General features: G+C 35.1%; 1 protein-coding gene across 1 annotated transcript; it reads left to right on the top strand.

Annotated features, from left to right (window-relative positions):
- The first annotated feature begins 15693 nt into the window (after positions 1-15693).
- On the top strand, positions 15694-18508 carry LOC115411863 (C-X-C chemokine receptor type 2-like). Its single transcript, XM_030124089.1, has 2 exons — positions 15694-15788; positions 17225-18508. The coding sequence occupies exons 1-2, from the start codon at positions 15782-15784 to the stop codon at positions 18298-18300; spliced, it is 1083 nt and encodes a 360-aa protein (XP_029979949.1). The 5' UTR covers positions 15694-15781; the 3' UTR covers positions 18301-18508.
- Positions 18509-22516: the final 4008 nt, after the last annotated feature.

Here is a 22516-nt window from a genome sequence, read left to right as displayed (position 1 = left end):
GCTCTATAGCACCATCTACTGTTGACAACATCCCATTACAGGACACCTGGAAGTCTGAACTGGTTTGATTTCAACATGTCAAAGTGAACTTATGACACATTGAAAGTCTGGTGAAGTGTTGATTTTGAAGCAATGTATTTTGGAACCACAAAGCCCCTTTTATTTGTTCATATCCTCTGTTGCACAAGCACCTGAACATTCTGGCTCCTGGTGTCGACGTCGGTTTCACGTTAACGTCTGATGCACTTACATAAGTCGAATACACAATAAGACGTCAGTGGCACCAAAGCAGAGGTGAGGAAACACATGAAAGGCAATCAATAGTCATTCACAAACTGAGCCAACTGATACTGGAGTGTGTGCGTGTGCGCGCCACTGAAGTGAAATGAACTGAAAAACAGGAAATTTCTGTCCAAACCTGTTAAAGGAATCCAGTCCTGTAGGGTAAACTGTTCTAACATGACTGGAGTTAACCCTTTCATGTATAGTGGTCACTCCAGTGGACAGTTCTTCTCTTGTATATTCATGGGTTTTGTTGTTTTAGTTCCATATCAGCCAACACAGCGGATCATCCCATACACTGACATTCATACCATCACTGCACCTTACTGTTCTTGATAAACCTGATCTGCACTAAGTTGTTTTAGTGTAAATTGATGGCTTGTTATTGTTAATAGACTGTAATTAACCATTTTCCTTACACATTTTTTTTTATTTTTATATTATCTCCATAAAGTGAATATAACTACTATTAGAGTATGTTAAAATGTGACAAAACATCAGATTAGCAGCATTTAAAAATTTTATTTCATACTTTTCACAGTTTATCAGTAAATACATGTTTCTTTGCTTTAAAAATTGAATGCATGGTGTCCAGCTGAGTGAATATTTTTGCAACTCCATGAAAAATAGGTACTTACCCCTATTCAACACGTGGTATGATGAATGAAATAACTTAAAAATAATTATAAAAAAAGACAAAAACACATTTAAAATAGAAAACAACACAGCAAAGTGCAGATAATAATAATAATAATATATAAATAACCATAGAGGAGGAGAAATGACTGAAATGTAAACAGATTATTGCACGTTTTATTGTAGTAATTACACAAAACAAAGAGTAAAAGAAGATTAACCCTTTCATGCATAGTGGTCACTACAGTGCACAGCTGTTTCTTTGTATATTCATGGATTTTGTTGTTTTTCTTTCATATCAACCAACACAGTGGACGCTTATGCAACACCCCATACATTACAATTCATGCCATTACTGTTCTTGTTCTTGCTAAACCTGATCTGCAGTAACATATTTGAGTCTAAATCAATTGCTAATTGTTACTAGATTGTAATATAAATTTCTTTTAAAACAAAAAGTTTTTTTTTTTTTTGGTTGCATATTATCTGAGTGAGTAATAACTAGTGTCATAGTATGTTAAAATGTGAGGAAACATCAGATTCACAGCATTAAAAATGATTTTATTTCATAGTTTTTCTCACAGTATGTCAGTAAATACATGTTTCTTTGCTTCAAAAATTGAATGCATGGTTGTCCAGCTGACGTGAATATTTTTGCAACTCCATGAAAAATAGGTTCATAAAAAAATGTCATTCGCATTGTTTTTTCAGGCCTAAAGAAGAATAAAACACTCAGGAAAAATATCTTGATTAACCCTTCATGCACAGTGGTCACTACAGTGGACAGTTCTTCTACAGCTGTTCTCTTGTATATTCATGAATTTTGTTATTTTAGTTCCATATCAGCCAACACAATACACAAAACACTGCAAACTGATAAACATTGCTGTAACTTGGCTGTTCTGATAAACCAAATCTAACATGTTTGAGTGTAAATCAATTCCTTGTTATCATTATTAGACTGTAATTAACAACAAAAGTTTTTTTTTGTTTTTTTTTTTCTTTGGCATGTTATCTCCATGAAGTGACTAGTATTGGAGTTCACTACACACAAAAAGTTAAGGATATTTCTTTTTGTCTTTTTTTTTTTTTTTTTTTGTCATTTTTGCCATTTGTAAATAAAACTATGTCTAGTCATTTAAAAAAATATTTCAATTCAATTCACACACAAAAAAAGTAAAAAAGCGTGCAAAAATCCAACTGAAAAAAAAAAAAAAGCTCCAAAAATTTTAAATATCCATAACTTTTTGTTTGTAGTGTATGTTAAAATGTGAGAAAACATCAAATTAGCAGCATTTAATGTTTTTATTTCATAATTGCAACTGCAATTGCAACATTGCAACTCCATGAAAAATAGCTTCAAAAAAAAAAAAAATTGTCTCGTTTTTTAAATGCGTAAAGAGGAATAAAGAAAAAAAATCTTGATTAACGTTCTCATAATTCATGCATGAAAGGGTTAAGATCAAAAAACTGTATTCAAAATCTCCCTGAGGGGACATTTTAGAGACAATTTGACCCACATTTTTACTTTTAAATTCATTTTTGCTTCAGTTGGACCATAAGGGATTATCCAAAACAAGGAGCTACTTTATATTGAAATAAATGTTGGAATGGCGATCAATTAAATGTCACTCTCTGACGGGACATTACTGTGTTTTGACCCATTAAGGTTCTCATAATTCATGCATGAAAGGGTTAAAGTGCAGGTAATTGGTCACTGAATGCTTCCATGTGAATATTATTCTAACCTTTATTTAACCAGGAAAAAGCTCATGGGATTAAAAGTCTGTTTTTCCAGAGTCCTGACCAAGACAGTAACAGCAGAAGTTACACAAATTAGAAATCACAGCGTACATCCACACTAAAAATATGTAAAAAAAAAAAAAAACACAAAGTCAGTTCTGCACGACTTGAACAAGAGAAATTTAAAAAATTGTTGGGCACCTTGGATTACACATATAACCTTAGCAAACCTGACTTTGACTGAACATAGACTCTCTCCCTCAAGGTTTTTTTTTTTTTTTTTTTTTTTAATTATTATTATTTTTTTTATGTGTTTTCTTTTTCTGTGCTACTCTTATGTTCATGGTTGCCTTTTCTACTTGAATATCCTAAAACTAAATGTACATGTGCACTGTTCGGCTCTTTTTTTTTCTTCTTCCTTTGTATTGTGACTTTGAATGCTGCCTTATGTGTATACATATAAATGTATTTATGCATCCCTTTTTTTTTTTTTTTTCTTTTGTCTTGTTTCCTGGAAGTGTGGTTGGCTAAATGTACATGCTTGTTAATATCATTTTTACTATCCATTTTTTTTTACATACGTATTTAATTTACTTATACTACATTGTTTTCCTCTCTCTCTCTCCTCCTTTTAATGATCATTATTGATACCCTTTTTTTTTCTCTTTAAAAAAAAAAACAGAACAGTGCACTTTCTATAATTGATGTATAATATCTTATAAGATTGTTCTGAATAAATATTTGAATAAAAAAAAAAAGTCAGTTCTACAACCAGACATAAACACTAAAATAAGAACATACATATAAAACATCACCATTATTTTAAAAGGTACTGAAAATATAATAATAATGTTCAGGGGTGTCAAACTCATTTTCTTCCGGGGGCCACATTCAGCCCAATTTAATCTGAAGTGGGCCGGACCAGTACAATAATAACATGATAACCAATAAATAATGACAACTCCAAATTGTTTTAGTGCAAAAAAATAACATTCATTTATGCCAATATTTACATTTACAAACTATCCAAATAAAAAGGATGTAAATAACCTGAAAAAAGAAATTTGTTAGAAATGTAAGAACAATTTTATCAATATTATGCCTCAACTTATCATTATAGGCTACATGTGCATTACAGATCAGATCTACAAAGGCACAAAACATTTAGTAACAGGCGGAATATTGTTAAAATTGTGCTTAATTTTCTTTAGACATTCCAGGTTGTTCATATTTGTTCAGGTTATTCACATTTTATTGTTAAAGGATAGTTTGTAAATGTAAATATTTTCATAATTTAATGTTTTTTGTACTAAATGAAAGGGAAAAAAATGGTGTTGTCATTATTTATAGGTTATTATGATACAGGGTGACCCAAAAAAATGGGAATTTTTGAAGTGCGTATTGGCAGACATGAGCAAGTGGCAGCACTGTGAGACAGTGACCTTGAGCAAGTAAACACACCCCCATTTTAGTAACCATTGGCGGCTGTGCGAGAATTGTTCGGTAACCATGTGATGTCAAGATTCGGTAACGTTCCCTGGCCCCCCTAGATCGCCAGATTTGTCCGTTTGTGATTTTTTCTTGTGGGGCTATCTCAAGAGTAAAGTGTACACGACTCGACCAAGAACTGTGGATGAGTTAAAACAGAGAATTCAGGATGAAATTCACAGTATCCCAGCTGAGATGTTTGCAGCGGTCAATGAGGAATCTCAACAGCAGATTTCAAGAATGCATTCGTACAGGAGGACGCCATCTACAGGAAGTAATTTTAAAAAAAAAAAAAGGAAATTCCATCATTGTTTCTTAAATGGCATGGTTTAAGGCAGGGGTGTCCAAACTTTTTGCACAGAGGGCCAGATTTGGTGAGGTGAAAATGTATGGGGGCCGACCACTCAGTCTGACATTCTTTGAACTATTACAAATGTAAATTAACACGTAAATATGTAACTATATCACTTTGTATAGTTTGTTGTATATATTTATTTGCATTTGCTTTTATTTTGCTTTGTTTTACTCTGCTGTCTGCAGCTAGGTTGACATTGCAAATGAGAATTTGTTGTCAATTTCCTCATCAGGATAGATAAAGCTTAAAATACATTTTTTTTTAAATTACATGCCAATGAACTATTTTATGAAATCTGACACTGAAATCTTTATCAGAAACATGTATTTATTGATTTTGTTTTAACAAATCACATCAAAGTGGATTTTGACAAAGGACAGTATAGTCAATTGACTGAAATTTGACAAAACTGTGGTTTTGATCATTACAAAAAACAACCCACTGAGACTTTAGTATTTATTCTCCTCAGAAGCATAAACAAAATAATTGACCTGTATTAATGTGAAGGGTGATACTGAGATCTCGACTGCAGTAAACAGGGCAGGTCTGGCTCAAAAACAGTGGTTTTGATGCGCAGGATGTCACGCAGGTGTGAGTCCACTTAGTCTTGTCCTCATGCGGTTCTTGTTAATGTTCATTACTGAGAACGTCTTCTCGCACAAGTATGTCGAGCCAAACAAACTCAGCATTTTTTTAGCAAATGTTCGAATCTCTTGGAACCTGTCTTTGTCCAGCTGGCGGTAAAAGTTTATAAGAGGGAGTTGCTGGTGCCGACTTTGACACTCCGCGTCACACTGCAGCTCAATGAGCTCCAGCTGCAGGTGGGCTGGAGCGTCATTAGGATCCACGGAAAAAGGAGAAGAAAAAAGTGTGATCTCCCTTTCAATAGCTGCAAAATCCCTGAAACGCTGTTGAAACTCCTCAGCCAGAGATGAGATGTTTGCTACGTACCTCCTCATTTGCGCACTGATATTGTTTGCTGGAAAACTGGTCATCATTTCCTGCAGCGATGGGAAATGTGTGGTATTGTGCTGCGTTTGTGACAGGTGACTTTGGAAAAGTAGCAGCTTTGTTCCAAAAGCTTTGATGTGTGAATACAACTGGCTTACCACTGCATTTTGCCCCTGAAGGCTCGTGTTCAGCGCGTTCAGATGTCGTGTTATGTCAACTAAAAATCCAAAATCAGCCAACCAAACAGGATCGGAGAGTTCTGGGATCGGTTGTCCCTTTTGTTCCATGAACTGTCCGATTTCTTTTCTGAGAGAGTAGAATCGCTGCAGTGCAGACCCCCGACTGAGCCATCTTATGTCATTATGATACACAACATCTCCATATTCAGCGTGGATGTCGATCAGAAACTGTTGAAACTGACGGTGACACAGGGCTCTGGAGCGAATATAATTAATAGCCTTTATCACCGGTTTCATAATGTGATCATATTTCAGATGTTTGGCACATAGAACTTGTTGGTGAATAATACAATGGAGTTTTACAGCTTTGCCTCCTTCTTCGCTGACTTTTTTACAGACTAGGGTTGATAGCCCACTTTGCTCACCAACCATAGCAGGTGCGCCGTCCGTAATAATCCCAGTGATTTTATTCCACTGTAGCTTCATGTCATCTACGGCGGAACAAACAGAAGCAAACAAATCTATTCCTCTCGTTTGGTCCTTAAGGCTCTGGAGGTCAAGTAGCTCTTCACTCACGTTCATTTCATTGTCCACTCCTCTCAAAAAAATCAGTAACTGAGCGGTGTCAGACGCATCCGTGCTTTCGTCGCAGGCTAACGAAAAAAAGTCAAACTCCGCTCCTTTTGCCTCTAACTGTCTCTTAATATCAGATGAAATTTCTTCAATCCTCCGTGCCACAGTGCTACGAGCCAGGCAAATACTGGCAAACTCTTGCTTTTTTTCAGGACAAATTTTCTCCACCATTTTCATCATGCAGTCTTTAATAAATTCACCCTCAGTAAAAGGTTTGCAGTGCTTGGCAATCAGCATAGCCACCTCGTAGCTCGCCTTTGTAGAATTCTCATTTGATTCACGGGCTCTTGTGAAAAACCGCTGCTGTGCTATTAAAACAGCTTCAAGTTGCTTCAGTTTTTCGGTGCGTTCGTTTGCTGTTAGCTTATCATAGTTAGCATGTTTCGTTTGATAGTGCCGCTTAATGTTGAATTCTTTGAAAACAGCCACAGTCTCTTGACAAATTAAGCACACGCAGTTGTTTCGTATGTCCGTGAAAAAATACTCCGATTTCCACTTGTCCTGGAAACGGCGGCCCTCGTTGTCAACTTTCCTTTTTTTAGTTCCAGTTGCCATTTTAGAAATGGGCTAAAACGTACCACAGTGGTAATAGTTCACATAGGGGTCACGCGGCAACAGTGCAGCCACAGGTCTACTGCCATCTTCTGGTGAAGGATGGCAGTAAAATTGCTTTTTTGTATGTGTGTATTCTTTACTGTGGGCAACCGTGCTGGCGGGCCACATATGATTGATTTCATGACAGACGCTTCGGGCCGGTGGAAATTTAGAAACGGGCCGGATTTGGCCCGGGGGCCGGACTTTGGGCATGCCTGGTTTAAGGTTTCAATTACTATGAATAAAATATTTTTCTTCCATCACTCTTGGTTTTATTGGATTGTTAAAAAGTTCCCGTTTTTTTTGTGTCACCCTGTATTATTTTTGAGTTTGATGCCCTAACTTGCACTTTGCAAATTCATCCTGCGGGCCAGATTGGAAACTTTGGCGGGCTGGTTTTGGCCCCCGGGCCACATGTTTGACACCTGAGCTTCAAAGTATGTCAAAGCAGAACCTGATTCAGTCCATTAGAAAAACATTTACATCCAGATTGATCCTTTTTCCATTGATTTAAAATGACTTTGAGTGGATTTAAGACCAGTTCTTTCAGTTTGATCTTCTGTTGGTTGTTCCAGAGCAGAACATTTAAAAGCTTCCTTTCCCAGTTCTGTTCTGACTTTTGGAACTCGCACAGATAACCCGTTCTAATTTCAGATTTTTTATGAATTTTTAAAATCTTTTTTTTTTCCCCCCATTTTCTTATAATGGTTGAAATTTCAAATGTCTGTAGCATCAAAACTATTGGTTGAATTCATACCCAATTGAGTTTATAGATTGCCAGTGACCCAGAATACATGTGGTTACATTTTTGGAAAAGTAGGTCAAAGTTATAATTTTTAATGAATTTTTAAAATCTTTTTTTCCTCCCATTCACTTCTAATGGGCAAAATTTCAAATGTCTATAAAAACATTGATTTTGTTTCGATTTACTTCAAACTTGGCACATATATAGAGGTAACTGATATGACATCAGCACAGGCATAGACATGATAACATCAGCTGGATCGATGCAAAAATAAGGTACAATATGTGCGAGGGGCGGGGCTTGTTGTACCTGGAACCACCTGTTATATATTTTGCTGAAAATGTCATGTTTTTTTTTCCTTTTTCTGTTTTGATATGATAACCTTTGAATTAAATGAGCTTTTATGAACATTTCTATGGTCAGTAAAATAAAAATAAGAAAATACCTGAGTTTCACTGTAAAAATGCTAAGGATGGTCTAATATATCACAGGTGTCAAACATGCGGCCCGGCCCGCCAAAGGGTCCAGTCCGACCCCTGGAATGAATTTGTGAAATGCAAAAATCACACTGAAGATATTAACAATCAAGGATGTTAAAATCACTTTAGGTCAGTTCAATCTAAAAATGATCAGACCAGTAAAATGTGATCATAATAACCTATAAATAATGAAAACTGTACATTTTTCTCTTTGTTTTGGTGTAGAAAAAGTTAAATTACACAAATGTTTACATTTACAGACTAGCCTTTTATTTAAAAAATATGTGAATAACCTGAAATTTCTTAAGAGAAGTATGTGGAATTTTAATAATATTCTGTTTGTTATTCAGTGTTTTGTGTATTTGTAGATCCACTGTGATCTCTAAGTTGTGATGCATATGGATAAATAATAAACTAAGGTGTAATATTGTTTAAATTGCAGTTATTTTCCTTAAGAATGTTCAGATTGTTCATATTTGTTCATGTTATGTTTGAGTACACTTCGTAGATGTAAACATTTTCAGTATGGAATTTGACTTTTTTCATTCAAAAGTTCTTATCCTATTATTTATATTATTTTACAGTCCGGCCCACTTTATATAATATTAGGCTGAATGTGGCCCCTGAACTAACATGAGTTTGACACCCCTGTAATGTATGGTGATAAATCATCTGGTTAAATGTTGACACTTTTCTGTGTTTTATTGTCTCACTCATGTCTGCTTCAGTAGGTCTTGATGTTGAGAAACAATGAAAAAAATTAATTAATTAATTATTAACAAAGACTGATTTGAAAATGTGAGGAATGAGCACAAAATTTAGATACGTGTTAAAGTATAGGGATTAAAAGTACAAAAGTAATCAAAATAAATACTGGAGTAAAGTACAGGTACCTGAAAAGAATAATGAGGTATTTATTCATGTTACTCTTATTATCCACAAAATGATTAGTATGACAAACTGAAAAGAAAAACAAATTATATCCATAATTTCATAAAAAAATATTCATTATCTGGCCTTTTCCACCACTGTAAGGGTTGGACAGAACACCAAAGTCAAATTAAAGTCAAACTGAAATGGACAGAAATCAAACTAAAATGACTTTGGTTTTGAAAAGTTTCATTAAAAATGTTTTAAATACTTTTTCATGTTTTGTACATAACATGATGATAGGAATTATTAACCTCAATACTAAATTATTATTATTTTGCTGGAAAATGCCAGATTTTCTTGTGACTAAATGTTCAAACTGACTTTCCTTTTCTTAGATCCAGGTTTGGTTGAAACAGTTGAAGTTTAGGACCGACCGTTCACCACACAGCCCTTTTTATTTCAGTGTTTTTTTTCCTTTTTCACAGCCTTTAAGTTTCCTTCCCACGTAGTCGACACACATTGTCATAAACCCATTGGCCCTTATGATACAATTGTGACACTGGAAGTTGAAACACATGAGAAGTGTGGCAGGAAATGTGATGCTTGTCACTCGTGTCAACACAGATGCATGTCATGAGCTGGAACTTCCTCTGAAGCAGCGGTCGAGACTGGAAATGAAGACACACTGTGGTTTTATTCAAAGTACACTGAACATAGAAAGACAGATAAACAGACAGATAAACAGACAGACAGACAGACAGACAGATAGAACGATAGAACGATAGATAGATAGATAGATAGATAGATAGATAGATAGATAGATAGATAGATAGATAGATAGATAGATAGATAGATAGATAGATAGATAGATAGAACGATAGATAGAACGATAGAACGATAGAACAATAGAACAATAGATAGATAGATAGATAGATAGATAGATAGATAGATAGAACAATAGATAGAACGATAGATAGATAGAACGATAGATAGAACGATAGAACAATAGATAGAACGATAGATAGAACGATAGATAGAACGATAGAACGATAGAATGATAGATAGAATGATAGATAGAACGATAGAACGAAAGATAGATAGAACGATAGAACGATAGATAGATAGAACGATAGAACGATAGAACGATTGAACGATAGATAGATAGATAGATAGATAGATAGATAGATAGATAGATAGATAGATAGATAGATAGATAGATAGAACGATAGAACGATAGAACGATAGATAGAACGATAGATAGATAGATAGATAGATAGATAGATAGATAGATAGATAGATAGATAGATAGATAGAACGATAGAATGATAGATAGAACGACAGAACGAAAGATACATAGAATGATAGAACGATAGAACGATAGAACGATAGATAGATAGATAGAACGATAGAATGATAGAACGATAGAATGATAGATAGAACGATAGATAGAACGATAGATAGAACGATAGATAGATAGATAGATAGATAGATAGATAGATAGATAGATAGATAGATAGATAGATAGATAGATAGATAGATAGATAGATAGAACGATAGAACAATAGATAGAACGATAGACAAGACACAAGAAAAGCACTCAGAGAGATCTGCCCCCCCCCCGATCACCACCAAAATGTCATCATTTCTTCCTTGTGCCAGTATCAACATTTCCTGAAAATTTCATGAAAATCCGTCCATAACTTTTTGAGTTATCCTGCTAACGAACACACAAACACGCATGCATGCAAACACACAAAGCAAAGTGATCACAATAGAGGTAAAAAATAGAACATGAGTAAACACACTATTCATTCATTCATTCATTCATTTTCTGAACCCGCCTTTATCCTCACCAGGGTCATGGGGGTCGCTGGAGCCTGTTCCAGCTACATATGGACGAAGGCGGGGTTCACCCTGGACAAAACACACCATACATAATAAATCTAAAGTAAAGACAAACAGAAATGGGTGAAAAATCGGAATAATTTCCCAGTAAAGTGCAGTTTTGTTTGGTGTTGAATAGTACAAGTCCAGGTTTATTGTACTGTTAAATATCATTGTCTTCATATTCATAACGGTCTGAACTCAGACACAAATGGACCAAAGTCTGTGGACCCGTTGAATCCAGGTGTTTCTTTTCTAACAGGGGTCTGGGATCCAAAACAATAAGGACTAATGTCAGAATAGAGTTTTATAATATGGAATAAATATCATTGCATTGGCTAGTTTGGGTTCAATTATTATCTTTGCCTCAGAGAGGGTTTGGACTTCATTTCTCTCAACATTAATTTTGTTTTTTTAATTATACTTTTCTTTTTTTCTTTTGTTCAGACAAGCAGCTAACATAAAAAACTATACCTTGTCTGAACAAAAGAAACAAAGAAAAGTATACTTACATAAACAGAAGACAAAATGAACGTCATTAGCCTGATTTTTTTTTTGTTTTGTTTTGTTTTTTTTTATCTATGACTCTGATTTTAAATATCCTACCTCCACATTTCTAAAAATAAATAAATAGATAAATACTGTAAATAATCTTCTTCCACATCTAACCATCTACTTTCATCACATCTGACTGAGGAAGAAAACTCTACCGTTAAATTTAAAAAGGAAATACTGATGTTTCTAAACTATATGGACATAAATATTGGGACACATCACCCAAAATTCACCCAAAAAAACCCAAAAATCACTTAATGATCACCCCACCCACCCCCCCACCCCAAAAAAAATTCACTTATTAATCACTCCCCAAAAAAATCACTTAATAAGCACCCAAAATAACCCAAAAATCACTTAATAACCCCCCCCCCCAAAAAAAATCACTTAATAATCATCCAAAACAACCCAAAAACCATTTAATAATCACCCAAAAACCACCCAGTTTCTTTTTTCTCCATGAGTCTGATTTTAAATGTTCTTCCTCTAAATTTCTATAATATTTTTCCTGCTCTGACCGTAAATAATAATTTTCTTCCACATCTAACCATCTACTGTCATCACATCTGACTGAGGAAGAAAAATCTACCATTAAACTACAGTGAAATATTGATGTTTCTAAACTGTATGGACATAAATATGTGGACACATCATGTCTCCAGCTGTCAGATGTCCTGTTCATGAGGATCAGACACAGAAACATCAATAATAATAATCAATAGGATATTTATCCCATAATATAAAACTATATTCTGACATTAGTCATTATTGTTTTGGATCCCAGACCCCTGTTAGAAAAGAAACACCTGGATTCAACGGGTCCACAGAGTTTGGTCCATATAGTGGATGAGTTAGACCACAGGTGTCAAACATGTGGCCCGGGGCCCAAATCCGGCCCACCAAAGGGTCCAGTCTGGTCCTTGGGATGAATTTGTGAAATGCAAGAATTACAGTAAGACATTAACAATCCTTTTAGTTCAGGTTCCACATTCAGACCAGTTATACTATCATATACTATCATAATAACATATAAATAACGACAACTCTAATTTATTCTCTTTGTAAATGTAAATATTTTCATGTGTTTACACTAAAACAAAATATAATTTCACAAAAAATGTAAATAACCTGAACAAATATGAACAACCTGAAATGTCTTAAGAGAAGTAAGTGGAATCTTCACAATATTCTGCCGGATATAAAATGTTTTGTGAATTTGTAGATCCACTGTGATCTGATCTGTAAGTTCTAATGTACATGTGGAAATGATAAACTGAGGCAGAATATTGTTAAAATTACACTTATTTTTTCAGTTTGTTCATGTTTGTCACATTGTCTGATAAGATAGTGTATAGATGTGAACATTTTCATAATGTAATTCGACTCTTTTCGCTCTAAAACATAGAGAAAAGTTTGGTGTTGACATTGTTTATATATTATTATATTTTTATTTTACTGGTTCGGCCCACTGCAGATCAAATTTAGCCCAATGTTGCCCCTGAACTAAAATGAGTTCGACAGTTCTGATCTGAGGAGAACGACGTGTGGGATCAAGTAAAAACCGACTAAATGCTACGAAAGTATAAATCTGAAAGTGACAAAACAGTGGCACATGTTTGCTGTTTGTCTTCAGTTTGTGTACATAAACTTTACATGAACCAGTGGTTTTCCTTTCAGTTTTGGCCTCAGTGTGACTAAATGTCTCATGACACTGATGACACAGAATATAGAGCTGGTTTGGTTGTTTAGAGGAAACATCCTGGTTTTGGAATAAACAAAGAGTGAATATGAAAATACAGGAAGTTGTGCTATATGAACAAACCTGGGACTTCACTGTGTTTTCCCTCCAGTCTCTATGTTTGTGCTGTTTAACGCTGATACGAGGTGAAAGCTAACTGCTGGAACTGTAACATCTGTGTGTTTCAGCAGAGTTTTCATCTATCATGTTGGACTGAAAAGTGTCCAGAACAGAGCAGAGTTTTACCCCTGGGCTTCTATATTAATGTTTCACCTTCATTTTTATCCTTCATCCAGGGGAAAGTATAAAAAACAAAACAACACAAACACTAGGAAACAGCACAATATTGTACAAATACATATATAGTACAAAACGTCAATAAAATTAAAGTTCAAGATCCTTTATTGTCATTCAACATTAAGAAAATATTGGTTCTGCAGTATATCGCGATATATCATTTCACGATACTGTATCGCACAGGTGTCAAGCATGCGGCCCGGGGGCCAAATCTGCACCCACCCCCGCCAAAGGTTCCATTCCAGCCCCGCAGGATGAAAGTGCAAAAATGACCCTGAACAGTCCAGGTAAAATCCTTTTGGTTCAGGTTCCACATACAGACCAATGTGATCTCCAGTAAAAATAACAACACAATAACCCATAAATAATGACAACGACAAATGTTCTTTGTGAAAAATTATGTGGAAAAAATTTAAGTGAAAAAAATAACATTACACTGTGAAAATATTTACATTTACAAAACTATTCTTTCAAAATAAAATGCAAATAAATACATAAATAAAAACAAAGATGAACAACCCGAAATGTGCAATTGTAACAATATTCTGCCTGTTATTAAATGTTTTGTGCATTTACAGATCCACTGTGATCTGGAGTTGTGTTAATAATAAGAGATGGAATATTAGAGAAATTGTTCAAATTTTAGTTCCAAACTCCAAAATTTTAACAATATTCTGCCTGTTACCAAATGTTTATGGAACATTGTGTGTAATGTACAAGTATAAATAATAAGTTGAGGCATAATATTGTTAAAATTGCACTAATTTTTCAAATGAAATTTCTGTTTTTTCAGGTTATTCACATCTTTTTTATAAAATGTAAATATTTTCATAATTTAATTGTTTTTTTTTGTGCTAAAACAAAAAGAAAAACTTGGATTTGTCATTATTTATAGGTTATTAAGTCTTTATTTTACTGGTCTGGCCCACTTGAGATCAAATTGGGCTGAATATGGAACTGAACCAAAATGAGTGTGACACCCCTGCTGTATCGATATTAAAAAGTACTGTATTGATATTTTTTAGGTATTTATTCAAATGCAGATTTTGCGTTTCATTTTTGTTTTTTGTTTTTCTTTTTTGTTTTTTCATTTTATTTATTACTGTTTAACACTATTTTATTCAATAATGTTTATTTGAATCATCCTAAAAGCACTTTTTACAGTCAGAGGCAGATGGTAGTTCCTTTGTTGGGATTGAACTAAAATAATGTTCTGATGTTAGTTCTGAACTAATAGAATATGAACATTTGAAAAGGATCTTAAACTGTAATGTCTGTAAAAAATGAGAGGAACATTTTGTGATACGACATTAGATCCTGTTCTGATCACATAAAAATGTGTTCAGCTTTTGTGCATATTTTGGATGTACTTAAATTCTTTAAGGAAATAATCATTTAAAAAAAGAAACAAACAAAAAAATGCCTTTTTAATAGTATCATGATATATCGTGATATATTGTATCATGATCCTAGTATTGTAATTTGTATCGTATCACCAGATTCTTGCCAATACACACCCCTATTCAACATGTGGTATGATGAATGAAATAACTGAAAAATAATAATAAAAAAAAAAAAAAAAAAAAAAAAAAAAATATATATATATATATATATATAAATATAAACACATTTAAAATAGAAAACAACAGAGCAAAGTGCAGATAATATTAATAATAATAATAATAATAATAATAATAATAATAGTAATAATAATAATACAAAAACATAGAAGAAGAGAAATGACTGAAATGTAAACAGATTAATGCATGTTTTATTGTAGTAACTGCACAAACAGAAAGAATAAAAGAAGGAAAAATAAAAGAAGAGTAAAAAAAAAAGAGTAAAGGACGTCCCACAGACAGGATATGGATGTCACTCATGATCAGAGTTTAATGTACTTTCAGGTATTTGTTCTTTTTCTGTGTAAATGTTGTGTAATTAGGAGTGACAACACTGTTTCTCCATCTGTACTGTCCTGTCTGGGGGCTGTGTCAGTGGGGGAGGGGCTTCTGCTTCCATACAATACATCAGTGTCTTCTGGATTATAAAGCGTCCTAACAGGCAAATAATAATAATAATAATAATAATAATAATAATAATAATAATATGATAAACATCAATAAGGACAGGATCATAAAGTTGAACATGGATGTGAAACAGATAAAACATTCAAATGAACTCTTCATTGTGTTTTAAAGTTGTGATGTTTTTGTGTTGGTCAGTGTAATATCAGCCAAACAGGAAAAGATGCAGATAGTCCCGGTGAGGGGGCGGGGCCTGGGCACATATTAAACTTGTTCCTCGTCTCTTTGACTCATTGTCAGCGCCTCCCACATCCAACACACCACAATGACTGGCAAGTATTTACATCCTTACAATTTTACAACAACAGCTTTGGGTTCATTTATTTCATACAGCTCTATTACCTGATCATGTGTAATTCTGTTATATGTCACTTTATTTATTATTATTATTACTATTTATGCTATTTTCAGTCACTTTAGCAATTTCTGTGTTTTATATTTTCTGTTTCTTTTTTATTATATCTGATGCCTCTTGTCTTGTGCTGCTGTGACATCTGAATTTCCCCTTTGAAGGAACAACATAGTAAATCTTATCTGATGTTAAAATAGATCACTTATCAAATCAGCTCATTTATTTAAGATTGCTTTTATGTTTAATCTTAATGTTTAATTGTTTTATATTCGTGTACCTGTGTTTTGCACCTGCTTTTATCTGTTTTTGTGTTTGGTCTCTGTTTTTATCTGCTGTATGTAAAGTGTCTTTGAGTTCTATGAAAGCACTATACAAATAAAATGTATTATTATTATTATTATTATTATTATTATTATTATTATTATTAAAGGAAATTGAATTATAACTTCAAAAAGACAAACAGAATGTGTGCCATGGTAGTTGAATTTATGACTAAACATCGTATGCTTCTATGATGTATGTGTGATCGTCTTATGTGGGAGCTCAGAACAAAAGCTGTAGAGCAGTAAAAAGTATTGACAGCAGCAGAGTGCAGTCGATGACAGACACGTGTTCATTTTAACAGTGTTTTAGTGAAGTTTTAGTTGTGTTTTTGCTGTGAATTCTTGTAAATAATTGTATATAATAGTGCTGTGTGGAGTGTTCTACTAGTGTGCTTTGCCGTGGTTTTCGTTGAGTTTTTGAGTTTTGGGTTCACCTTTTTTTCACAGTTTTTTTTTTTTTTTTTTCTGTTTGTATAGTTCATTAATAGTTCTATTTTCCATATACATACTGTTTTTGTAAGGCTTGTATATATAAAATACAGCTAAAACTGAATGAACCTATTAAAGTTAATTGGTCTAAATATCCTGTATGTATGTATGTATGTATGTATGTATGTATGGATAATGGGTGGATGGATGGATGGATGGATGGATGATGGGTGAATGAATATTGGATGGATGGATGGATGGATGGATGGATGGATGGACGGACGGACGGATAGACGGACAGACGGACGGATGGATATTGGTTGGATGGATGGATGGATGGATGGATGGATGGACGGACGGACGGACGGATGGATCGATGGATAGATGAATGGATAATGGGTGGATGAATATTGGATGGATGGATGGATGGATGGACGGACGGACAGATGGACGGACGGATGGATGGACGGACGGATGGACGGACGGATGGACGGACGGATGGACGGATATTGGTTGGATGGATGGATGGATGGACAGACGGACAGATGGATGTTGTATTTCTTTCCTGTTTTTCCTCATTGGCTCTCTCCGTGTCCGTCCTCAGATTTCGGAGTGTCGTCCTTCATCACAAACTTCGGTGACCTGTATGATGAACTCAACTTTACGTACAATGACTCTGGGTTCGTCCTGAACCCTGGAACGCAGCCATGTGACCACTTCTCCCTCTCAGGCGTCATCACGGCTGTCATCGCTGTGTTCTACATCCTCATCTTCATCCTGGCCATTCCTGGAAACCTGGTTATTGGACTGGTGATCGGCTTGAGCAAACAGTCTTTGCAGCCGTCGGACCTGTACCTGCTCCACCTGGCGGTCGCCGACCTCCTGCTGGCGGTGACTCTACCGTTCTGGACCACGTCGGTGATACAGGGCTGGGTGTTCGGGGACGCCATGTGCAAAATTGTAACCATCTTGCAAGAAGTGAGCTTCTACACTAGCATTCTGTTCCTCACGTGCATCAGCGTGGACCGTTACCTCGTCATCGTGCGAGCTCTGGAGGCTCGTCGGACGAACCGCCAAATGGTCAGCTGGGGGGTCTGCGCTTCTGTCTGGATGGTCGGAACCTTTCTGTCTCTGCCGGGGTTCTTCAGTTCTGCTCACAGAGCTCAAAATTCTACCCTGACAGTTTGCAGTGAACTTTACGATCCAAGCAGAGCCGACACGTGGCGGTTGGCCACCAGAATTTCTCGCCACAGTCTTGGTTTCATCATCCCGTTGGCCGTCATGCTGGTCTGCTACGGAATAACCATCCAGCGCCTCCTTCACATCCGCGGAGGCTTCCAGAAACAACGAGCCATGAGGGTGATCGTGTTCGTGGTGGTCGCCTTCCTGCTGTGTTGGACGCCGTACCACGTCGCGGTGATGGTCGACACCTTCTTCAGGGCGAAGATTGTACCGTACCAGTGCCCGGCGAGGATGGCTGTCGATCAGACCATGTTTGCGACACACAGTCTGGGCCTCCTCCACAGCTGCGTCAACCCGGTGCTGTACGCATTTGTGGGAGAAAAGTTCCGAAGGAGGCTCCGACAGATCATGAGGAAGATGGGGATCCCGAAGAAGACGACGATGACGAGAAGCAGCCGGTCATCAATGTCGTCAGAAATCACATCCACGGTCATGTGATGGAACACGGATGAACCATTTAGACACAGATGAGGTCGTTTTAATCATGTATTGAATGCATGATCTCAGGTCTTTCACGGTGATAGGACTGAGTTCAATTAACCCTTAAAGACCCAAACAGACACCAGCGACCGAAACCACCTACTGATCTAAACGGTTTAATACCTGTTGATCCACTAATCCAACAATCCATGTCTATAATTGGTGTAAAAGGCAGTTTGTCAACTTTTCATGGTCATCAGATATGACCCATTTGGACGTTCAGAGGCTCTGCAGTTACCGTGGAAACACCGTCATCTTCTACAACATTGGTTCACCAGTGAAACCCATGGAGTTGGATCAATGACAGTGGATGGACACACTGGGTTTATGATCAGTTAGTGATAGATTTGCTAAAAATATCCCTTTTTCAGCATTTTTTTCCCCAGTTTTTGATATTAGGGTCAAAACACAGTAATGTCCCGTCAGAGAGCGAACTTTAATTGATTGCCATTCCAACATTTTTTTCAATATAAAGTAGCTCCTTGTTTTGGATAATCCCTTATGGTCCATCTAAAGCAAAAATGAATTTAAAAGTAAAAATGTGGGTCATTTAGCAACACTAATCTGTCAAATTGTATCTAAAATGTCCCGTAAGAGAGATTTCGAATAGTGTGTTTTGACCCATAATAACCCTCAACTTTACTCTGAGCTTTTGTAAACATCAACATGATGTTGGAAAATACCTTATTTTCGCTGAAAATGTTAAAATACTGAGGATAATATTATAATAAATGGTGATAAATCACTTAAGAAAAAGGGAATAGAGAGAACTAATCATTTGGGAACAAAAGTAGTGCTGGGTTTATATGGGTAAATGTACCACTGTAAGATTATAGTTAAACTATGTACATATTGTAACTTTATTTGCCTTCTGTCAGTAAAAACTGAAAGCGTCAAATGTAAATACATCGTAAACAAGTGGTGCCAGGCACAACAGACCCTGCCCCTCGCACGTATTGTAGCTTATTTTGGCATCGATCCAGCTGATGTCATCATGTCTATACATGGGCTGATGACATCATAGACAAATTTCAGCCATAACATTGAGATGACTTTTAGAAAGATTTTGTGTTGTTTTGGTTCTGTATAATATATGCCTTAGCTTTATGTCAGAGTGATGTATAACAATTGCTTCTATATATGTGCCAAGTTTGAAGTAAATTGAAACAAAATCGATGTTTTTATAGATGGTTGAAATTTCACCCAGTATAAGTAAATGGGGGGAAAAAAATGTTTAAAGAATTTCTAAAAAATTTTACCTTTGACCTACTTTTTCCAAATGTAATCACATCTAATCATGGGTCACTGCCAATCTATAAACTAAATTTGGTATGAATTCAACCAGTTGGGGGGGTGGGGGGTTGATGACCAAACCCTTTGCTGAAATTCTGGGCCAGCGTACAAACTGAAAATCAAATGTTGTTGTGTTAGCCTTTACTGAACACAAAGCAGAAGAAGGAAACACAAGATGATGTGCTCAATAGGGCTGTGTATTGGCAAGAATCTGGCGATATGATACTAATCACAATACTAGGGTCATGATACGATACATCACAATATATCATGATACTGTTAAAAAGGTGATTTTTTATTGGTTTTGTTTCTTTTTTCAAAGATTATTTCCTGGAAGATTTAAATTACACCAGAAATGTGCACAAATACTAAACACATTTTTATTTGATCACAACAGGATCTAATGCTATATCACAAAATGTTCCTGTTTTAAAACTTAAATGATGTTTTACAGACATTACAGTTTAAGATCCTATTCAAATGTTCATATTCTATTAGTTCAGAACTAACATCAGAACATTTTGTTCAAACCCAACATAGGAACTAACATTATTTAATAAAAGAGCGTTAAATAATAATAAATAAAATACAAAACAAAAAGAAAAACAAAAAAACAAAAATGAACCTCCACAATATCTGCATTTGAATGAATACCTAAAAATATCGATACAGTACTTTTTCATATCGATATAGTATCGTGAAATGAAATATCGCGATATGTTGCAGAACCAATATTTTCTTACACCCATAGTTGTCAATAGAGCGCCAGTCAGACAGAAAAAACAATGAGGAAAAAATGATCAAATATATGTTAGTTTCAACAACTGTCACAAGAATGAAAAGTAACATTACAATACTCACAGTCATTGAAAGCCATTGTAATATTATGTAATATGACCGTTATGTAATTAAAGAGATAAGACGCCTTTTCATTCACCTATTTTAATGCTCATATGAAATATAAAAGCTGGTGAATAAAAGGACAAAATGAAGTTGTATGAAATATTACATCTACCGGTAGAATGTGAACACTTTAAACTGACCTCCTGTCACAATAAATTCATCCATTTTAGATCTCATTAAGATATTTGAAATCAAACAATAATCAATCGAAAAGTTCTAAAATTCATGGGACGAAATGCTTCTCAGACCAAAAAAGAGTTAGTTCGAAGTGCTCTTTGGAAAAAGGGATTCATAAAGTAGACGCCAAACTGGAAGAAAAATCCAAGGCACTCTTTAAACATTAAAAAGCCTTTATTAACATGGCATGATCATATCTAGACATGACCGTTAATCAAGGCATTTTAATGTTTAAAGAGAGTGCCTTGGATTTGTCTTCCAGTTTGGTATCTAATAAGCAATCGTATTTTGATAATTTTTGATAATCTTTTCAGCTGAAAATGAATAGAAATATGTATTTTATATTTGACTGTTTTCTGACAGTTTTGTTCAAATTTACACTTGGACGTACATCTGATGATAATCTGTTTGAACACATGTAAGCTATTTGAAAGTCAAAATGTGAGGTGATAACAGGTGATAAAAAACACCAGGTCAGCCTGCTCTTAGCTCAGCCAAACTCCAAAGGACTCAATACTCTTTCAATATTACCTTCAACCTGCCACATTTTTTTTTCTTTCTGCATATTTATTTTATTGCATTAAACTGGACTTCAGTTCCGATCTGCTGTAGACGTGGGAAACCCTCTGGTGCTGGAAGTCGTTCACTTACAGAATCCTTTTCTACAATTAAATACCCACTCTTTCTTCAGTCAGGTCAGATGAAGCAACAGTGGAAAACATGTTTCTTAAGTTTTCATTTCACGTGTAACTATGTGCAACCATATTTCAACACAAGGACTGAACAACGTTAAGACAGATGTCAATGTATACCATGAAATGTGGTTGAAGAAAAAGAAAGCACTGATAAAAGTGTGCGTTTTAAGCATTGTGATTCAGTTCTCTAAACCAGGGGTCGAACTCATTTTAGTTCAGGTTCCACATTCAACCCAACATGATCTGAAGTGGGTCGGACCAGTAAAATAATAACAGTGAAAAAAGTAAAATTACATTATGAAAATGTTTACATCTGCAAAGTTTCCTTAAAAATCTGAGTAACATGAACAGTTGGAAATGTCTTGAGAGAAACAAACTATTTTAACAATATTTTGCCTCAGTTTATTATTTACGTATATACATTATAAGGTACGGATCTCAGTGGATCTACAAATACACAAAACATTTAATAACAGGCAGACTATTGGTACAATTCCACAGACTTCTCTTAGAACATTTCAGGTTGTTCATATTTGTTCAGGTTATTCACATTTTTTGTAAAAGGATAGTTTGTAAATGTAAAAAAAATTCATGTAATTTAACTTTTTTTTAGCCTAAAATAAAGAGAAAATTTTGTAGTTGTCATTATTTATAGGTTATTAGGATAGTATTTTTACTGGTCCAACCCACTTGAGATAATTTTGGTCTGTACGTGGAGTCTGAACTAAAATAATTTTAACATCCTTGATTGTTAATATGTTCAGTGTAATTTTTTCATTTCACAAATTCCTCCAATGGGCTGGAGTGGACCCTTTAGCGGGCCGGTTTTAGCCCACGGGCCTTATGTTTGACCCCTGTGCTCTAAAATCTTTAACTGTCATCAACATTTGACTTTGGTTGTCAGTATTCTACTACCTACATAACTATATAGAGATACTGTATATTGAAAATTTTTTTTGTGAAACTTTGAGAGTTTTTTTGTATATCACAAAATAAATGGTTATATTTTTTGTAATTATCATTAAAGCATTTATTGAACACATACTTTTCCATCTCATCTGTTTCTGATGAATATCACTTGAGTGAATCAGCTGAGACATCACAAA

Source organism: Sphaeramia orbicularis, chromosome 21 (assembly GCF_902148855.1).
Source record: "Sphaeramia orbicularis chromosome 21, fSphaOr1.1, whole genome shotgun sequence".
Lineage (NCBI taxonomy): Eukaryota > Metazoa > Chordata > Actinopteri > Kurtiformes > Apogonidae > Sphaeramia > Sphaeramia orbicularis.
Note: the sequence above shows the minus strand (reverse complement) of the source record. Positions and strands in the feature narration are given on the sequence as shown.